This window comes from Amphichorda felina, assembly GCF_050947745.1.
Source record: "Amphichorda felina strain 45539 chromosome Unknown scaffold_3, whole genome shotgun sequence".
Taxonomy (NCBI): Eukaryota; Fungi; Ascomycota; class Sordariomycetes; order Hypocreales; family Bionectriaceae; genus Amphichorda; species Amphichorda felina.
This window is the reverse complement of record NW_028145047.1, coordinates 311,554-326,823: the sequence shown is the minus strand read 5'-3', so window position 1 is coordinate 326,823 and position 15,270 is coordinate 311,554. Positions and strand designations below refer to the sequence as shown.

The window sequence follows — 15,270 nt, the reverse complement described above, 5'->3', positions numbered from 1 at the left end:
GGTCTGAGAAATCCTGATTTTCTGCTCGTGGCTGCTGGCACTCAGACCTTGCACACGGTGAGCTGCAACACGCAGACTGAGAGAAACAAGGCCATGGGCGATTTGAACGACAAGGAGACCCCTTATACTGCGTTGATATCTTTCATGAAACCGTCCGCCTTTGGCGTCGATTTCCATAGGGCCTGCCACCAGGGTATCATCTTGTTTTACATGCACCGCCGTCACGATATCGAAACACAACAAACGGAAATTTAACCTCACTTCGATCTCCATCCACCCCACCCTCTTTCAGCTCCAGCATGTGGCTTCGAGCAACCCGCAGCTCCTGGGCTAGTGGATGCGGCATCGTGGAGATCTTGTCCAGCCCAAAGATGACCTCGTCGCAGATGGCAATAGACCGCGCTATCTTCCCCTGGATGTAACAACACCTCGCCAGCTCAATCAGCGCCCCCAGCCGGTCGGGGTGATAGTCGCCACGCCGCGCGTGGACATACTTCTGGCACTCGGTCACCTGCACTAGCAGCTCCTCAGCCTCTGCGTACCGCCCTTGCTGCGCCAGCGTGCACGCGTAGCTGTGCCGTCCGAACTGGAAGCTGATAGCCTTACTTCCGAGGATGCGCTCGCCCACGGGGAGGCCATTGACAAAGATGCGGTCTGCCTCGTCCAGCCTGCCGTTGGCGGTTAGGGCCAGGCCCAGGTTGGCCATGGCCATCAGTGTGTAGGGATGCTCATCGCCTAGTCTTTCACGGCGCCTCTGCAGGACGTCCTCCATGGTTATCAGCGCTGCTTTCACGTGCTCGCCTCCAACCAGCAGCCCCACGCGGCTGGCATTCTCCCTCGCTATGAGTGTCTTCTCGTGGTCCGGTCCGAGGACCTTGGTCATACCAGCGGCTGCCTCCGTGTGAAGCTGCAACGCTCGCTCAAAGTTGTCCTGGCCCCAGAACTTGTGCACTGTAATCCCTAGGTGGTCCATGGCCTGGAGGACATCCCTGTGGTCAGGGGGTAGTCTTTTCAACAGCTCCTTCAACACTTTCTCCTGGAGAGCGCGCGCCGCAGTGTACTGCCCCTGGAGCCAGAGGGAGAGGCCCACCTCGCCCATCACCTCAATAGTCTCGGGATGGGTCGGTCCTAGTCTAGTAGAGCATGTTTGGAGCAGAGACTGCTGGAGCCTCTTTGCGTCGGGAGTGCGTCCCAAGTTCCAGTACAGGGTCGAGAGAAACAGCGTGGCCTTTCTCGACCGCTCGTGATGTGGACCGAGGTACCGGTCCAGAAACGCCGAGACCTCCTTCATGAGACGCTTGGCCTTTGCGAAGTGCCCGCATTTGGCATACACCAGGCTGAACTTGGTGTACATGAGCATCTTTTCCGCATCGGGGGCCAGGGGCGGCACAAACGGCTTGATCCACGCCAGGGACGACCAGGCATGCTTCTTGTATATACTAGTTGTCGCCATTTCCTTGGACACAAGGCCCCGGTAGTTTTGGACAAACTCAACATGGGGAAACAGGCTGATGTGGTATCGCTCGTCGGTGGCAGAGCTGTCCAGAGGGGGTAGAAGCACCGACGACGCGAGCACTCTACCTGCCACGTCTGCCCACAGGGCCTGCTCGGGGGCCTTCATGCCAGGCCGTTCCCTCGCCCACATGTGGACAATGGGGTGCATTGAGTACGTGTCGCCGTGCTCGTTGCCCATGATGAGGGACATGCGTATGAGCTCCTTGAGCGCGGACCGTATGCGGTCCTGGGCGTCTCCGACCGTGTCTAGACTCTGGATGTCCGCAATGACTCTGGGGAGGATAGACGGGGTTCTGTTCTTGAGAATAAAGGCGACAAGTGTTGAAGGAATCTCCCGCAGCCATTTCCCCCAAGGCGGTTTCTGTGCCACTGTACTACTAGACGGGGCTGCCGTCTGACCAAACACTGGGTGCAGGTTCTTTGCCGCGCGGGTGAAGATCTGGAACGAGATGGCCTCCCAGTGGAAGAAAGCTAGGACGTTGAGGAGCTCGAGAGCATCAACGGCGGCCTGCTTCCGCTGCGGTGAACGATCGTCCAGCGCCCTGTCTCGCAATCGCGCATGGCAAATCTCCCAGGTGGCAAAGACGGTCGCCTCGTTGTCGGACCCTTGCTCAGCGAGCTTGGAGTTGCGAATCCTGCGCCGCATACGTCCGTAGTAGTCTAGGTAGTGCTCCAGGTCGCACATGTTATCGGCAATGGCGGCGCCGGCGTGGACAATGGCTAGAGCGAGGAATCCCAGCTCCTTGGTGATCACTCGGGCTTCCTCTAGGTAGTCCTTCCAGCCTGAATGCGAGATATTTGCTGCCTTGAGTAGGAGCTGGGTGGCATCCTCTGACTGTAGGCCCTGGAACGTGTAATACTGGCGACCGACGTTTCCGTGGAGCCTATATGCAGGGTTCCTCGTCGTGACGAGGATATTCCCCCTCTTGCCCTTGGGGAAGTACTTATCCAGAGGCACATCGTCGTTGTCGGCGTTGTCGATGATGAGCAGCCACCGCTTGCGCAAGTTGGATAGCCAGAGCAGCGCCGCATTCTCGTCCTTGTCCAAGCCCGCCGTCTCAACAATGTCGCCCAGGGTCTGCTTAGCGCGCTCCTCAGTGCTGGCGTCGATCCAGAAGATGGCCCAGAAGCTTTCCTGGTTGTCCTGAGCGAACTTGCAACAGAACTGCGTCTTACCAGATCCACCCAGGCCGTGGATCACGAAGCGACGCTGGAGTTGGTCGTGAGAGGTGGCGGTACGGCGCGGGACGAACAGCTCCTGCAGCTCTCGCAGGTGGGATTCTCTGCCGGTGAAGATTGAGCTGACGCGCTGGGGAATATCGAAATAATGATTGGACGAGTCCGACTCCATGTTATCCGTTGTAGAAGTAACTGCGCGCCGCAGCTCCTCCAGCGCTCGGAGAGCCACCAGCTGGGATCCATCGGATATCGTCAGTGACTTGCGGAGGCCGTCCAGATGGACCTGCAGACTGGCATCCATTTGCTGGACCTCTCTTGATAGCTCCTCAAAGGACTGGGAATTATCGTCCTGGGAGTCGCGGATTGTCTGGCTGAGCACATGTTAGCTTGAACAAGCCAAACAACAAAGAAGAAACCACGTACAAGTTTATCATGGACAGCACCATGTGCAGTCCATTCTGGTACGCCGCTAGCTGCATATGACGGCTGTGCAAGTCGCTCTCCTGCAGCTGCTTCCTTATGGCCTTCCGGATAGTGTCGAGTTTGCTCGGTGCTGCCCCTCGAGAGCTGCCCTGGATCTTTAGCATTGTCTCGTGGAGTTTCATGACCACGCCCTCGCAATTCTGGAGGGCCCTGTAGAGATGGTCTCTGAGCCTCCTCTTGGCCGGGTCATCCTGCTCCTCTGTCTTCTCTGATGCATCCTGCGAAGCATCCCTGAAAAGGTCGCGGACCGTCGCGCACAGTTGCTGGATGTCTTCGAGGTCGTTTGCTAGAGAATCGAGCTCGTCGTCGATGCCGCCCACATCCTTCCGTAGACGGTAGATGGCCGTTCCAAGCTTGACACAAACATCGGCAACACCGACGGCGCCGGCTATGATGGAGAAGGGGTCGGCCATGGCGTTGACGTCGGCGCGATCTGGGCCGCGAAAGCCTGTCCACGCTCGTGCACGGGATTAGAGTCTAACAGGCGCGAAGGTCAAGGTTGACCCTGCGCGAGACGAGCGTGTCATTGCCCAGCATCTCGTCTTGGACTCTTGGTCATCCGCCCCCACCCTTCCCAAGAGCCAAGGTTGATGAGGCTGCCGTGGCCTCAGGCAGCTGCACATGAGAGCTGTATTTCAGCCCGTAACCCGGGCGAGTGAGGCGAAACTTCTATTGGTGATTAGGAAGGGTGAGATGTCGAATCTTGCTGGGTGGCTGCATGGTGCATGGCCCTTAAAAGAGGGGAAGGACGTGAGAGCCAGCCTCGTTTGCACGATCAACATATGATGTTCTGTCGTAGAACAACAAACGGGGGAAGAACTGGGAGTTGCAGATGTGGTATACATTGTTATGGAAGATCTACTGCGTTTATAGCAAAAGGAATAAACCACTGTTGAACCTGTGGTAACATCCGGCACGATACAAGACCACGTTGACCATGAATGAATGATATTAATAGATCCGATGGCAATCGGGCAGCAGGCTGGCATCTTCCAGCTGAATGCCTGAGAGCGCATGCGTAGATGCACGAACAGCACCCATGCATGGATATCACACTGATTCTGTCCGTGATTCGACGCAAGTCTATGCCGGAGAATTCAGGGAACAAACAACGAATTCAGCCCTGCAGGTGAGGTCAAGATTGCGGCGTTCAAACGCTGCTATCAACAGGACCCTTTCACGGCCCATTTCGACTTTTTTTCTCCCCCTCAACCTTTGACGGTTCATATTACCGACATGAAATCCATCATGGACACTGTTACGAAACAAGGGATTTATCCATACGTTGGCGTCGTCCTTTCCCTGGCGGCCATCTTCGTCTCGTGGAGGTGGATGCGCCAACGCCAGGTCAAACCATCTCTTTCATCTTGGAATGCTGTTATTCACATGTGCTCACTTAGACGATAGGCAAACCTTGAGATAGAACGACGATTCGCCCTTGAGCACGGCTGTCAGCCACCACAACCATTGAAGACTAAATGGCCCCTGTCTCTAGACCTGCTGGCCAAGGCATTCCAGCATGCCAAAAAGAAACAGATTCTACATTGGTTCGCCCAGGTTATGCAAGAAATCCCTCCGACCTTCGAGCAGAATCTTCTCGGTGGCCGAGGTGTCAACACTATTGACCCTCGAAATATCGAGGCCATTCTGTCCACCAACTTTAACGGTATGACCTGACCCTATCCAGCATCGCCCCGGTTGGTAGTAATTGGATATTCGCTCCGTAATAGATTATTGCCTGGGACTTCGTCAGCCCACGTTTCGACCACTGTTGGGCTCTGGCATCTTCACCCAGGACGGCGAGGCATGGAAGCATTCACGGCACTTACTGCGCCCCCAGCTCGCCTCGAACCGACCCCAGAATTTCGACCAGATCAAGAAATGCGTCCAGGATCTCATCGACGCCATCCCCAAAGATGGGAATGTGGACCTCCAGCCATTGTGCTTCCGGCTCACCTTTGACACCACCATGTTCCTCCTCTTTGGCGACTCCGTCTCCAACGCCGACTGGGGCCAGGTATCCGGCCAAGAATCCGACTTTGCCGCCGCCTTCAACACGGCGCAGGAATACCTCTCCCACCGCGGCCGCCTGGGGCCGTTCTACTGGCTCATGAACAGCAGGGAGTTCCGTGACGCCTGCAGGACGTGCCATCGCTTCGTCGACGGAGCCGTTGCCAGGGCGCTCAGAGAATCGACGATGGGGAAGGGCAAGGGTGGTCCAGATTCTTCCCAGAGTGGCGGCTGCTTTGTGGAGGCACTGGTCCAACAGACCACGGATCCGCTCGTCATCCGTGATCAGTGTCTGAATGTGTTGCTGGCGGGCCGGGACACCACCGGGTGCTGCCTTCAGTGGAGCTTGTATGTCTTTCTAATCTTCTCACGTAATTGTTTCTTCCTTTGGGGTGCCTTTCTTCCTCTTTACTTTAGACTTTGACAAGCCATGCTGACTGCAATAGTCGACTGCTCGCCAGGCACCAGAACGTCCTCGATAGGTTGCGAGAAGAGATCAAACAGGCGTACGGACTGGGCACCAGCGCCCCACCGCCTTTGAGAGAGGATCTGAGGGATACCCAAAAGTCTCGTTTGCCGTACCTCCACCTGGTGATTAAAGAAGGTAGGTTGGGAAAAGAGAGCTCATACCTGATAACCATTCACTGACCTGGCATACCAGTCTTGCGTCTCTACCCATCCGTGCCAGTCAACTCCCGCGAAGCAGCGCGCCTCACAGTCCTCCCCGTGGGAGGTGGACCAGATGGCCAGAGCCCTGTCCTTGTTCGACCGGGCGAGGGCGTCGGATACTGCCCGTACGTCATGCACCGACGCAAGGAGATATACGGTGAGGACGCAAACCAGTTCCGGCCCGAACGCTGGGAGGACGGCTCGCTGAGGGATGTCGGCTGGGGGTACCTGCCCTTCAACGGGGGCCCGCGGATATGTCTCGGCCAGGAGTTTGCTTGGCTGGAGATCGCGTACACGATTGCACGGGTGGTGCAGGTGTTTCCTCAGATCAGAGTCCCGTCTGACGAGGCCTCAGTGGGGGTGGGCATGGAGAAGCAGAATTTGACACTGGTGGTTTCGAGCGCAGACGGCTGTGTGGTGTCTCTGGGGGCCTGATTCCAGTCTCTAGCGAGGTAGAAAGCGATATAATACACCAGGGCTTTACTCTGCCTGGTCTTAATAGACTATTACCGGCATGTCTAATTATATAATTATATTCTCCCGTCTATACAGTGCTGCAGGTAGCGGTAGCTGACTCGGCTGTGAATTATGGCTTCGGTCTTGATCCAAACATAAGAGGCTTGATAGTTGGGCCGCGCTCAGCCGAATGGAAAGAATCAACTCAGCTGATGGCTGAGCAGTGGAAGAAGTTTGAAACGGCAGGATAACTTCTCCAGTCCTCTGGCGTAGGGCTAATTAATAACCCCGAGGCCGATAATATGCTGCTGGCTGGTGGCATGATTTCGCGAAGCAGGCTGCAAGGGGCAGGTAAGATGCCGATCTCTAGTCTCCACGTCTCACTTCCGCCTACGAGGCTGATTGATGCTAAAAATTGCACTGCGCATCGGCCTCGTAAATCTCGGGTGCTACAATGCGTACGAGATACAGCTGGACTCAATATCAGTTTGTACGCCTCGCCGTCATGCCACGCAAAAAATCACAGTATATAAGACAGGCCTAGCGGCCGATGGCCATCCAACCATCCAAGTACTGCACCACTGATCTCCTGGCCTAAGTCTTCACAAACGAGAAGGAGAAGATGCGGTTCGTTCACTCAGGCCGGCAGCTTGCAGTGCTGGCGGCGGGCTTCGCCATGATTGCCTCGCCCGTGATGGCTGCTGAGCCGGATCCGGTGCTTGGCAAGCCCGTCTTCAACCACCCTCCAGGCTCCGAGGCCGAGCAGTACGCCATCTTCCAGCAGCTGGCGCGCATCATCGACCGGGTCCCGGCCGGCGAGCACATTGAGATGTCCTGGTTCGAGTTCAAAGTTCCTTACACGACCGACACAGAGACCAAGCCCAACATCCCACAGCGCCTGGTCAAGGCTCACAAGCGGGGCGTCAACGTCCGCATCGTGCTGGACAACAACACCAAGGACGGCAATTCCAACTCAAATCGGTACCCGTATAAGACCATCGCGCCGGAGCTCGGCACCGACAGCGATGCTGATTCCTATATTGTCCTGTGCCCGGACAAGAAGGGATGCATTGGAAAGCGCAAGCTCTACACCGACTCGTACGCCTACAACCACAACAAGTTCCTCATCGCCACCAAGATCAAGCTAAACGACGGCTCCATCGTATCCGACGTTGTCTTCCAGTCGTCTGGGAACCTCGGCACCTGGGACGCTGACACGTCGTGGAACAATGCCATCACTTGGAACGAGACGGCCTCCTTTGCCAACTACCGCAAGTACTTTTCCGATCTGGCCGCCAACTACAACGGACCCGGGAATGACAACTACTACTGGATTGGTGACACTGACGATAAATACAAGACGCACTTCTTCCCTCGCAAGGAGACCAACGGCGACCTCAACCAGGCCTCCACCGACTCCATCGTCAGCGCCCTCAAGGTTGTCAAGTGCTCGTACACGGGCGAGGAGGACGGCAAGAAGCACCAGACGGACGTGCGCGTCGTCATGTGGGCCTTCACGCGCATCGCCGTGGCCGAGAAGCTGGCCGAGCTCGCCCGCAACGGCTGCTGGGTCGACGTGGTCTACTCAGAGGCCAACGACAACATCGTGGCGGCGCTCAAGAACACGGGCGGCAAGAAGATTGGCATCACAAAGTGTGGCGTCGCCCACGAGGGGCGCAACCTGCGCCCGCACTCCAAGTACATGCTCATCGACGGCGCCTACGACGACGACCAGATTCCTCGCGTCTTCACGGGCAGCCACAACTATGCCATGACGGCGCTGAGGAACGCCGACGAGTCACTGATCAGGATCAGGGACAAGGATATTCATTACTCGTACCTCCATGACAATTTCTACACCGTGAGGGATACCTGCAGCGGCAAGACTCCGCTGTGATGCGGCGGTACGGGGCGGGTTGCCTGCGTTGGATACATGTACATAAATGTCAAGGCGCCTTAGACTCCAATCAGACTGTAAGCCGTAATTTGCGCTCGGAGAAATATTCCAAACGCTATAAGAACCTCGGCCTGGAGTCGTCGACTACAATCACCAACAACCACTAGTCAAGCTGTGAAATGCGCCCAGAAAGTAATGAAAAGTCCCATCTATACGTGCTACCATACCCAGAGCCCCTGAAAAAGGTTAGCAGTAGAGCCTACAATAAAGATAAAGCGGGGTGTCTATAAATAACTATTCTATAGTTCAGATCATAAATACAATTTCTCAGGCTCCCGCAGGCGAGTGAACCCCCTCCTGCTGCTTTTATATGCCGACATAGACACAGATGTATCCACTTCAGCAAATCCCTACAGTGTCCCCTTGGTGACAAGATGACCGATTCTTCCCGCCACTTCATGCAGCTCCTCCGTCGTCCCGCAGGCGGCGAAGACAAACCTATCGGGACGGAGCACAATAAACTTGTTACCCCTGGCCGCCTCCACCATCAGGTGATGATCGTAGCCTACTGGCCTAGGTCTGCCGGCGCACAGGGGGCTACTGGCAAATTCGTCTTCTGTGGCAAATCGGTAGACGTCACGATCTCCAATAGGGCTTCCAAGAGGACCGGTTAAATCCTCAGAAAATATCGAGGCCTCGTCCATAACTAACACTCCATTGGTTGTCTCCTCGATGCCAGCGAGAGGATTCTTCAATTCGTCATACTCCGCGACAGTCTTGATCAGTACGAACAATTGAAAGAGACCCTTCTTAGACGGCGAGAAGATGATGTCGTCGGTGAACAAGACCTCGCCTGTGCCGTGTACACGAGTAGCGTAGACTTGAGGGAAACATCCACCCCCACCTAGGCTGGGCACAAAGGCCATGCCTCGACCTTCTTCCCATTGGTACTGAATCAAGCCATCCCCCCGAGTGCCCAGCTGGATCTGGCGCTTCCAGCTAGGGATGAGCTGCACTAGCCACAGATACCAGTCTCGCAGGAAGATCTTGAGGCTGTCCGACTCTGTGACCACTGCGCCGTTCATAATTGTCAATCGCAGAGATGCGTCGAGCTGCTGCTTCCGCTCCGAATACCAGCCCTCCAGAAGCTTGCGGTGGTCCATCTTGGTATCTTGGTGGTATGTGCTATCCGAGCGTTGTCGTGTCGCCAGTCGCAGCCGCCACGCCAGAGAAATGGCATCCCTGAAACCAGATGCAATACCCTGGGCGCCAAATGGGGGAAACACGTGTGCTGAATCGCCGCATAGAATGGTTCGGTCCAGAGCCCATCTGTTGCAGCTTCTGGCCGAGAAGCGAAACGGCCGACATCGCATGACCTTGATACAGTCGGTCGGAAACTGTACCTCGGACGCTGCTATACCATGGCGTGTTCCCGGGTGGGTGATGTATGGGTAGATAATCTCGGCCATCTTCTCAACCGCTGCCATCTCCTGCCGGTCTTCGCCACGCAACACGACATATTCGAATCTCCAGAGTCGGTCCGCGGGAAGTCCAAAGCGGGTGCAGATGGCAGACCGCTGGGGGTTGCACAGGAATCGGAAATCGGTGGGGAAGAACTCGTCGTACACCTGCTGTGGTGTGTATCCCCTCTCCCAGAGGGGGAAATCGGGGTGTGTCTCTGGTGTCGGGAGCGATATCTTCCAGTTGATAGCCACCCAGTCTTCCTCGTAGGGCATATCGACCAGTTTTTCAAGCTGGACCCCGCGAGGCTCGAGATATTGCTTCCGTGTGAATCCAGTTTTCCCATCGGCGCCGACGAGAAACCTAGCTCGGATCGACTTCAGGTGGTCGCTATTATCGACATACTGGACGTGGACCCATTCTTCGTCCTCCCGTATGGATGTGACGCGACAGCCCAAGCGGATTTGGCCGACCTTGAGCTCTTCGGTCCGTGACCGTAGATATTTCTCCATGACTGGCTGTTTGTGGAAAATAAAGCCAGGATGGCCTGTACCTCCTTGTGTCTAGAATCCCCATGGAGTCCTCATTAGTGCCTCTTGTACTCTAGAATATATACCACCAATTTCAACATACCGTGCCGTATGTCCTTTCCATGAAGGAGGTGGCAGATAAGTCCTTCTTGGAGCCACCCACGAAGAGGAACTTGTCAACACCTGCGAACCGCGATTAGCCGATTCTCCTTCACTTGTTTTCCTACTGACTACATACTGCGCCCCATTTCGCTAAAGATCTTGTCGTACAGGCCACAGACCTGCAAACAGCGGATTCCGTCCTCATCAAGGCCGATCCCCCGCGGATCCGCCGCAATATCGACCTCCTTCTCGAGGACCACATGAGGAACTTCGTGTTGGCTTAACAGTACTGAAAGCATCGCACCAGTCAGCCCGCAGCCGCAGATGACAATGTCCGTTTCGGATTCAGTCTCGCTCGCCATGGTGTTGTAAGTTGTAATGTTGATGATGGCACAAAATGACTGGAATTGCCCACCGGTTGCTCTTGTTGGTTCGGCACAGGGAGGGATTATATAACAGTTGTATTCATGCAGGTTACCAATCCAACGCATTAAACCGTGCAACGTACGTACAAACCAGCACATCCCGTCTGGTCTGTGCCGTGCCGTGTGGCGATGCGCATTGCGGAGATTGTGCTATGCAGGTGCCCAGGTCAGGGAATCTAGCAGGGTTGAGGGGTTGGGGGGGTTCAGTGAGACACCTGGTTCAATTGGTACCTCGATAAATAAGAACGATGAAAAAGGTAGATCGGGATTCTTTTGCTCCTAGCAGGCCTAGAAAATGATTGGAGGAGCGCAGACGTGAGACTCTGTTCTGGGGGAATCGTATATACGAACGTGCCTAAGAGAGATATTAGCAAAATGCCGATATGCAACCTTGATTACAGTCGCACCTGATAGGGTATACTGTGACATATCCCTCGCGCCGACCGTTCCAGTATACCCGTTCCAGCTGTGGATGGAATAAGTCGCCAGGGCCTCTTCTCCAAACTCGATGACCAGCACGCTGCGTGACTTCTTCAAGGTAGCCGTCAGGCCCAGCGTCGTGATCCAAGGGTGTGCTCAGAATAAATGAGGGTACGTTTGTGAAGCATGAAAGAGCTTCTTGAAGCGCCTCAAGACTCAGGTTGTTGAATTTGGTATAGTCTTGGGGCAGCGGTTTGCCGTAGAACCCGGTGGCGCGTGCAGCAACCCATATCTTGACGGAACTCAGATTCTCAAATCGATGCAGCTGCATCCAGTGGAAGTCATACGGGTCGTGCAGACTGTCTGGGTGAGCACCCAAAGATGGTGATGTGCATGTCAAATCGTACGAGAATACTGGTATTAGTGACAGTTCCAGAAGGGTAGCATACTTTGGAAAGGCTGGAGGTGGGATGACCCTCTGTGTCCAACCCTGGATGGTTGGATGCGGTTCGCAGAATCCGACAAACATTTGCCAAGCAAGCACATCGGTGAACACGAACGTCGTTGACTCGTAGATGGACTTCAGACATTCTTCCGACCTATAGTAGTATCCTTAGTTTTAAGACGCAGGTTACAATGGGTAAGTAAATGTTGCACGTACAAGATTTTGCATGACAGTAGCATGGCGAGATAAGGACCTCCGGTCCATGTCTTGTCAGTGGTGCTGCCACTCCGCTCTTTTGCCGTCTTCCAGAAGCGATCCAACTTTGTAGTTTCGCCAGCTTTCCTCCAGAAACGACTCAGCCTCCGAGGGGGTTTACGTGTCGCATCGTCGGCCAATGGTGGGGGTTTCTTCCAGCAGGAGATTCCCGAAGTAGAGTCCATGGTGACATCGCCCATGTTGTGGGCCTCTTCAACGCACTCGCCGCATCTCCAGTGATTCAGCCATGCCGACTCAAGGCGCATCTGGTAAGTTACATTCTTGATAGAATCTCCAGGCTGCACATTGTCTTGGATCCGTAACAGTTCGATCTCTTCCTGCAGGTCGTCCTCTACTTGATACTGGGTGTCGCATGGCCAACGGCAAAAATGAGCACCCGTCGCCTTGGACCGTTGTGAATCCCAGTCCCAATGCGACACTATGTGCTGGCGGAGACCAGCAGATCGCCAGATCTCCAGGTAAATGGCATCGCGAATTTCTCTTGGAAGGCGAGCGACAAAGGTGGACTGTGTTTGGGAATTGATGGACATTGTCGAGGCTATGCTTGCGTCGAAGGCCGGCGATACTCTGGGCTGAGGGGAATCGGATTGTTTCTGATCGTGGTGTGTGTTGCAGGAGGGAGAGTTACAGGACATTTTAGTTGTTCCGTGCGACGGCGTTTTCGTCATTGGGACCTCTCAGGTGACAAGGATCATGTTCCCTGCGACGAACCGAGGGCTTTGCGGAGGGGAGGCTGGGGGTAAGCACATGAATCAGAAGCCTCGACAGACCACAAAAGTAAGGCGTCGATGGATGTCTCGTTTTATCTTTAGACATACTAGCGGCAATAATCACTATTGGCAAGATTCTCAAGTCTATCGTGGTCTCCTTGCTCGTGCCCCAATAAGCCCTCACCCTTCTTCTTAGCACCTACCCAGATGAACAGCCGATGTGGATGGTCTATAATGTCGCCTGATGCCCCGAAAACACCTTTAAAACTATATTAAGGGCCGTATAATGTCTGACATTGTTAAACATCACAAGATAAAAACGGCATCAAGCCATTGGGTCAAAACAAGAGACGTGCCAACTCCTTCGGTGACTTCTTATAATCTGAAAGATCAAGTATCTAGATACTAGGCCCTTCGATGCCCTGAGAAGAAACACGTTTCAGCCGCACAAAATACCTGTAGTGATAGTTGTGCTCACTCTACTAAACAAAGGCAACCTAATAAGGACCAGTGCACTTATAGAAACCATCGGTGTTCGAATAGTGCTACTGAATTCTGCGATTCCATGTACGGGTAACATCTGTAGTGAGGAAATCTAAAAAGTCTATTCAGGCCCTTGGATACTCGGCTCAGGGGCACGGTCTCTAGTTCTCCCATATGTTGGGCACAGGTTGGAATAGGGTCTTACGTATCCTAGTTGTGTTAACCGAAGCCCTCGTGAACTTTGAGAGATGTGCCCCGTGTCAGATGTAGAACGAGTCCAGTTTGTCAGGATATAGCACTGCTCGCCGTTGAAGAAAAACAAAGAAGGTGCGCCATTACTAAACTACTATTACAAAGTCAGCTTTCTAGTAATCCAAATGATAAGGACTTTGTAAGCACATCTATTTTAGCTTCAAGTCTACGAGGTTGCCCGAGCCCGCCTCAGTCAGCTTTCCTTTACTCAGGTATCAACTATTACGCCATCCGTTGCTTCCTCTTTCTTATTTTTTTTTTTTTCAAAATTCTACCTTACAGCTCTATTATCTAGTTCTTTGCCATGGCAGAAATCTTAGAAGAGTGTCAGAATCTATGTGCAGTATCCAGCCTAAAAGAGAATCGATGTCATTTGTGTATAGTTTCTTCAGAGCGGCATAAAAAGTTAAAACATATGAAAAATGGTCCACATTGGTATACCATCACGATTTTGAGCGACTGCCTCTTCAGTTGCAGCTTAATATTGTGCCATGTGTCAACTGTTAGCTACGTTGCCGTTGGTAAGACCTCGCTTCAATATAAGATGTCTGGGTCATCCCAGCCTTTGTTAGACAGATCTTGGTTCTACATGCCAAGATCCGACTTTAAGATAGCAAACAATAGGAGGTCTACTATAATTAGTATGCTTCCAGCTATCTCATGACTGAACTGCGAGGAGACCAGAAGTAGTACCTCGCAATACCCCCAGTTACTTCCCAGGGACGAGCCGATGTCAAGTGGCGTAGCAGGCTGACATAGGTGACGCCAAACACGTTAGCTCCGCGTGATCTGCCTTACCCCCGATGAGAAAATTCCATAAAGCTCCCAATGTTATGGATGATGATCATAAGGGACCGACGGCAGTCAACTTTATCCAGAACCTCGGGACCGGATGACCCCACTCACCGATCGGAGAAAGTGGGGCATCGGAGACGGGGATGGAGCTATCTAGATGAGGCTTCACGGACTTATTTCAACGCCTATTGGCCTGGTTCCAGAAGATGCACCAATTACTCAGCTATTAAGCACGTGGGCACCACCGCCAGTTCTATAGCTTATTAGAAAACCCGTGGATCTATCCCCTATTCCCATTTTACTTAAAGATCAAACCTCACTCTCCACCGTAGGAGTCGTCAAGTCAAGCTATGTACATAAGCAGGCAAGCACCTCGATATACACACAGATATACACACAGATATACACACAGATGTACACACAGATGTACACACAGATGTACACACAGATGTACACACAGATGTACACACAGATGTACACACAGATGTACACACAGATATACAAATGTAACTACCGCAACCCACTAGAGGCCAACTCTTCAAACACCAAGGTAAAGAGACATTGTTGACCTCTGAGGGTTGAAGTTGGCGTTGCTGCACAAGCTACGACTTTTACAACCAACTCGTAGTCACGTGGGCACCCTCATAGTCGTATGGTATGGAATGATAGCTGTTAATCATCCGTTAAGGTCATCTATCTCTGTATCCAACTGCTCTAGAGCGGTTAAAGCCACATCTGCCAACTCTGTCGAGGACCAGGCGATACTGGCCTTCCAGAACGTGATTTTCTTCCATGGCTCTTTACCCAGCGACGCAAGCTCACGGGCCAGATGACCAAGTACACCCTCAACACTTGAGGTGTCCCCTACATAGGTTCGAAATAACTCGCTCGACAATAACCGACCTATAACTCGTGGGGTGAGCTTGTCAACCTTAGTAAAGATGATAACTGCTTTTCCCGTAGTTACGCGTGGGCTATCCAAGAGACTCTTCAAGACATTGACCTGCTCGTCCATAGCATCGAGGCTGTTGTACATCGTTGTGTCACCAGAGCAGGCAACGTCAAAGGTGTATACCATCATATCTGCCTGAGACAGCGCATGTACCCACTTTCTGCGTTCCACCCTGGTGCCTCCAACGTCAAAGAAGTTGTAAGACTTCCC

General features: G+C 53.5%; 4 protein-coding genes across 4 annotated transcripts; 2 read left to right on the top strand and 2 right to left on the bottom strand.

Moving 5' to 3' along the window:
• Positions 1 to 196: 196 nt before the first annotated feature.
• ACO1O0_002784 (uncharacterized protein) lies at positions 197 to 3,590 on the bottom strand (the record flags this gene model as incomplete). The annotated part of the gene is made up of 2 exons (XM_083192248.1): positions 197 to 3,065; positions 3,118 to 3,590. The coding sequence occupies 2 exons, from the start codon at positions 3,588 to 3,590 to the stop codon at positions 197 to 199; spliced, it is 3,342 nt and encodes a 1,113-aa protein (XP_083051305.1).
• A 1,065-nt stretch (positions 3,591 to 4,655) lies between these two features.
• On the top strand, positions 4,656 to 6,291 carry ACO1O0_002783 (cytochrome P450; the record flags this gene model as incomplete). Its single annotated transcript, XM_083192247.1, has 5 exons — positions 4,656 to 4,664; positions 4,696 to 4,843; positions 4,908 to 5,535; positions 5,634 to 5,791; positions 5,849 to 6,291. 5 exons carry the CDS (start codon positions 4,656 to 4,658, stop codon positions 6,289 to 6,291), a joined length of 1,386 nt encoding a protein of 461 aa, XP_083051304.1.
• A 475-nt stretch (positions 6,292 to 6,766) lies between these two features.
• Positions 6,767 to 8,209, top strand: ACO1O0_002782 (phospholipase D-like domain-containing protein; the record flags this gene model as incomplete). The annotated part of the gene is made up of 2 exons (XM_083192246.1): positions 6,767 to 6,770; positions 6,912 to 8,209. The coding sequence occupies 2 exons, from the start codon at positions 6,767 to 6,769 to the stop codon at positions 8,207 to 8,209; spliced, it is 1,302 nt and encodes a 433-aa protein (XP_083051303.1).
• Positions 8,210 to 8,619: 410 nt separating this feature from the next.
• ACO1O0_002781 (uncharacterized protein) lies at positions 8,620 to 10,664 on the bottom strand (the record flags this gene model as incomplete). Its single annotated transcript, XM_083192245.1, has 3 exons — positions 8,620 to 10,188; positions 10,304 to 10,383; positions 10,439 to 10,664. 3 exons carry the CDS (start codon positions 10,662 to 10,664, stop codon positions 8,620 to 8,622), a joined length of 1,875 nt encoding a protein of 624 aa, XP_083051302.1.
• Positions 10,665 to 15,270: the final 4,606 nt, after the last annotated feature.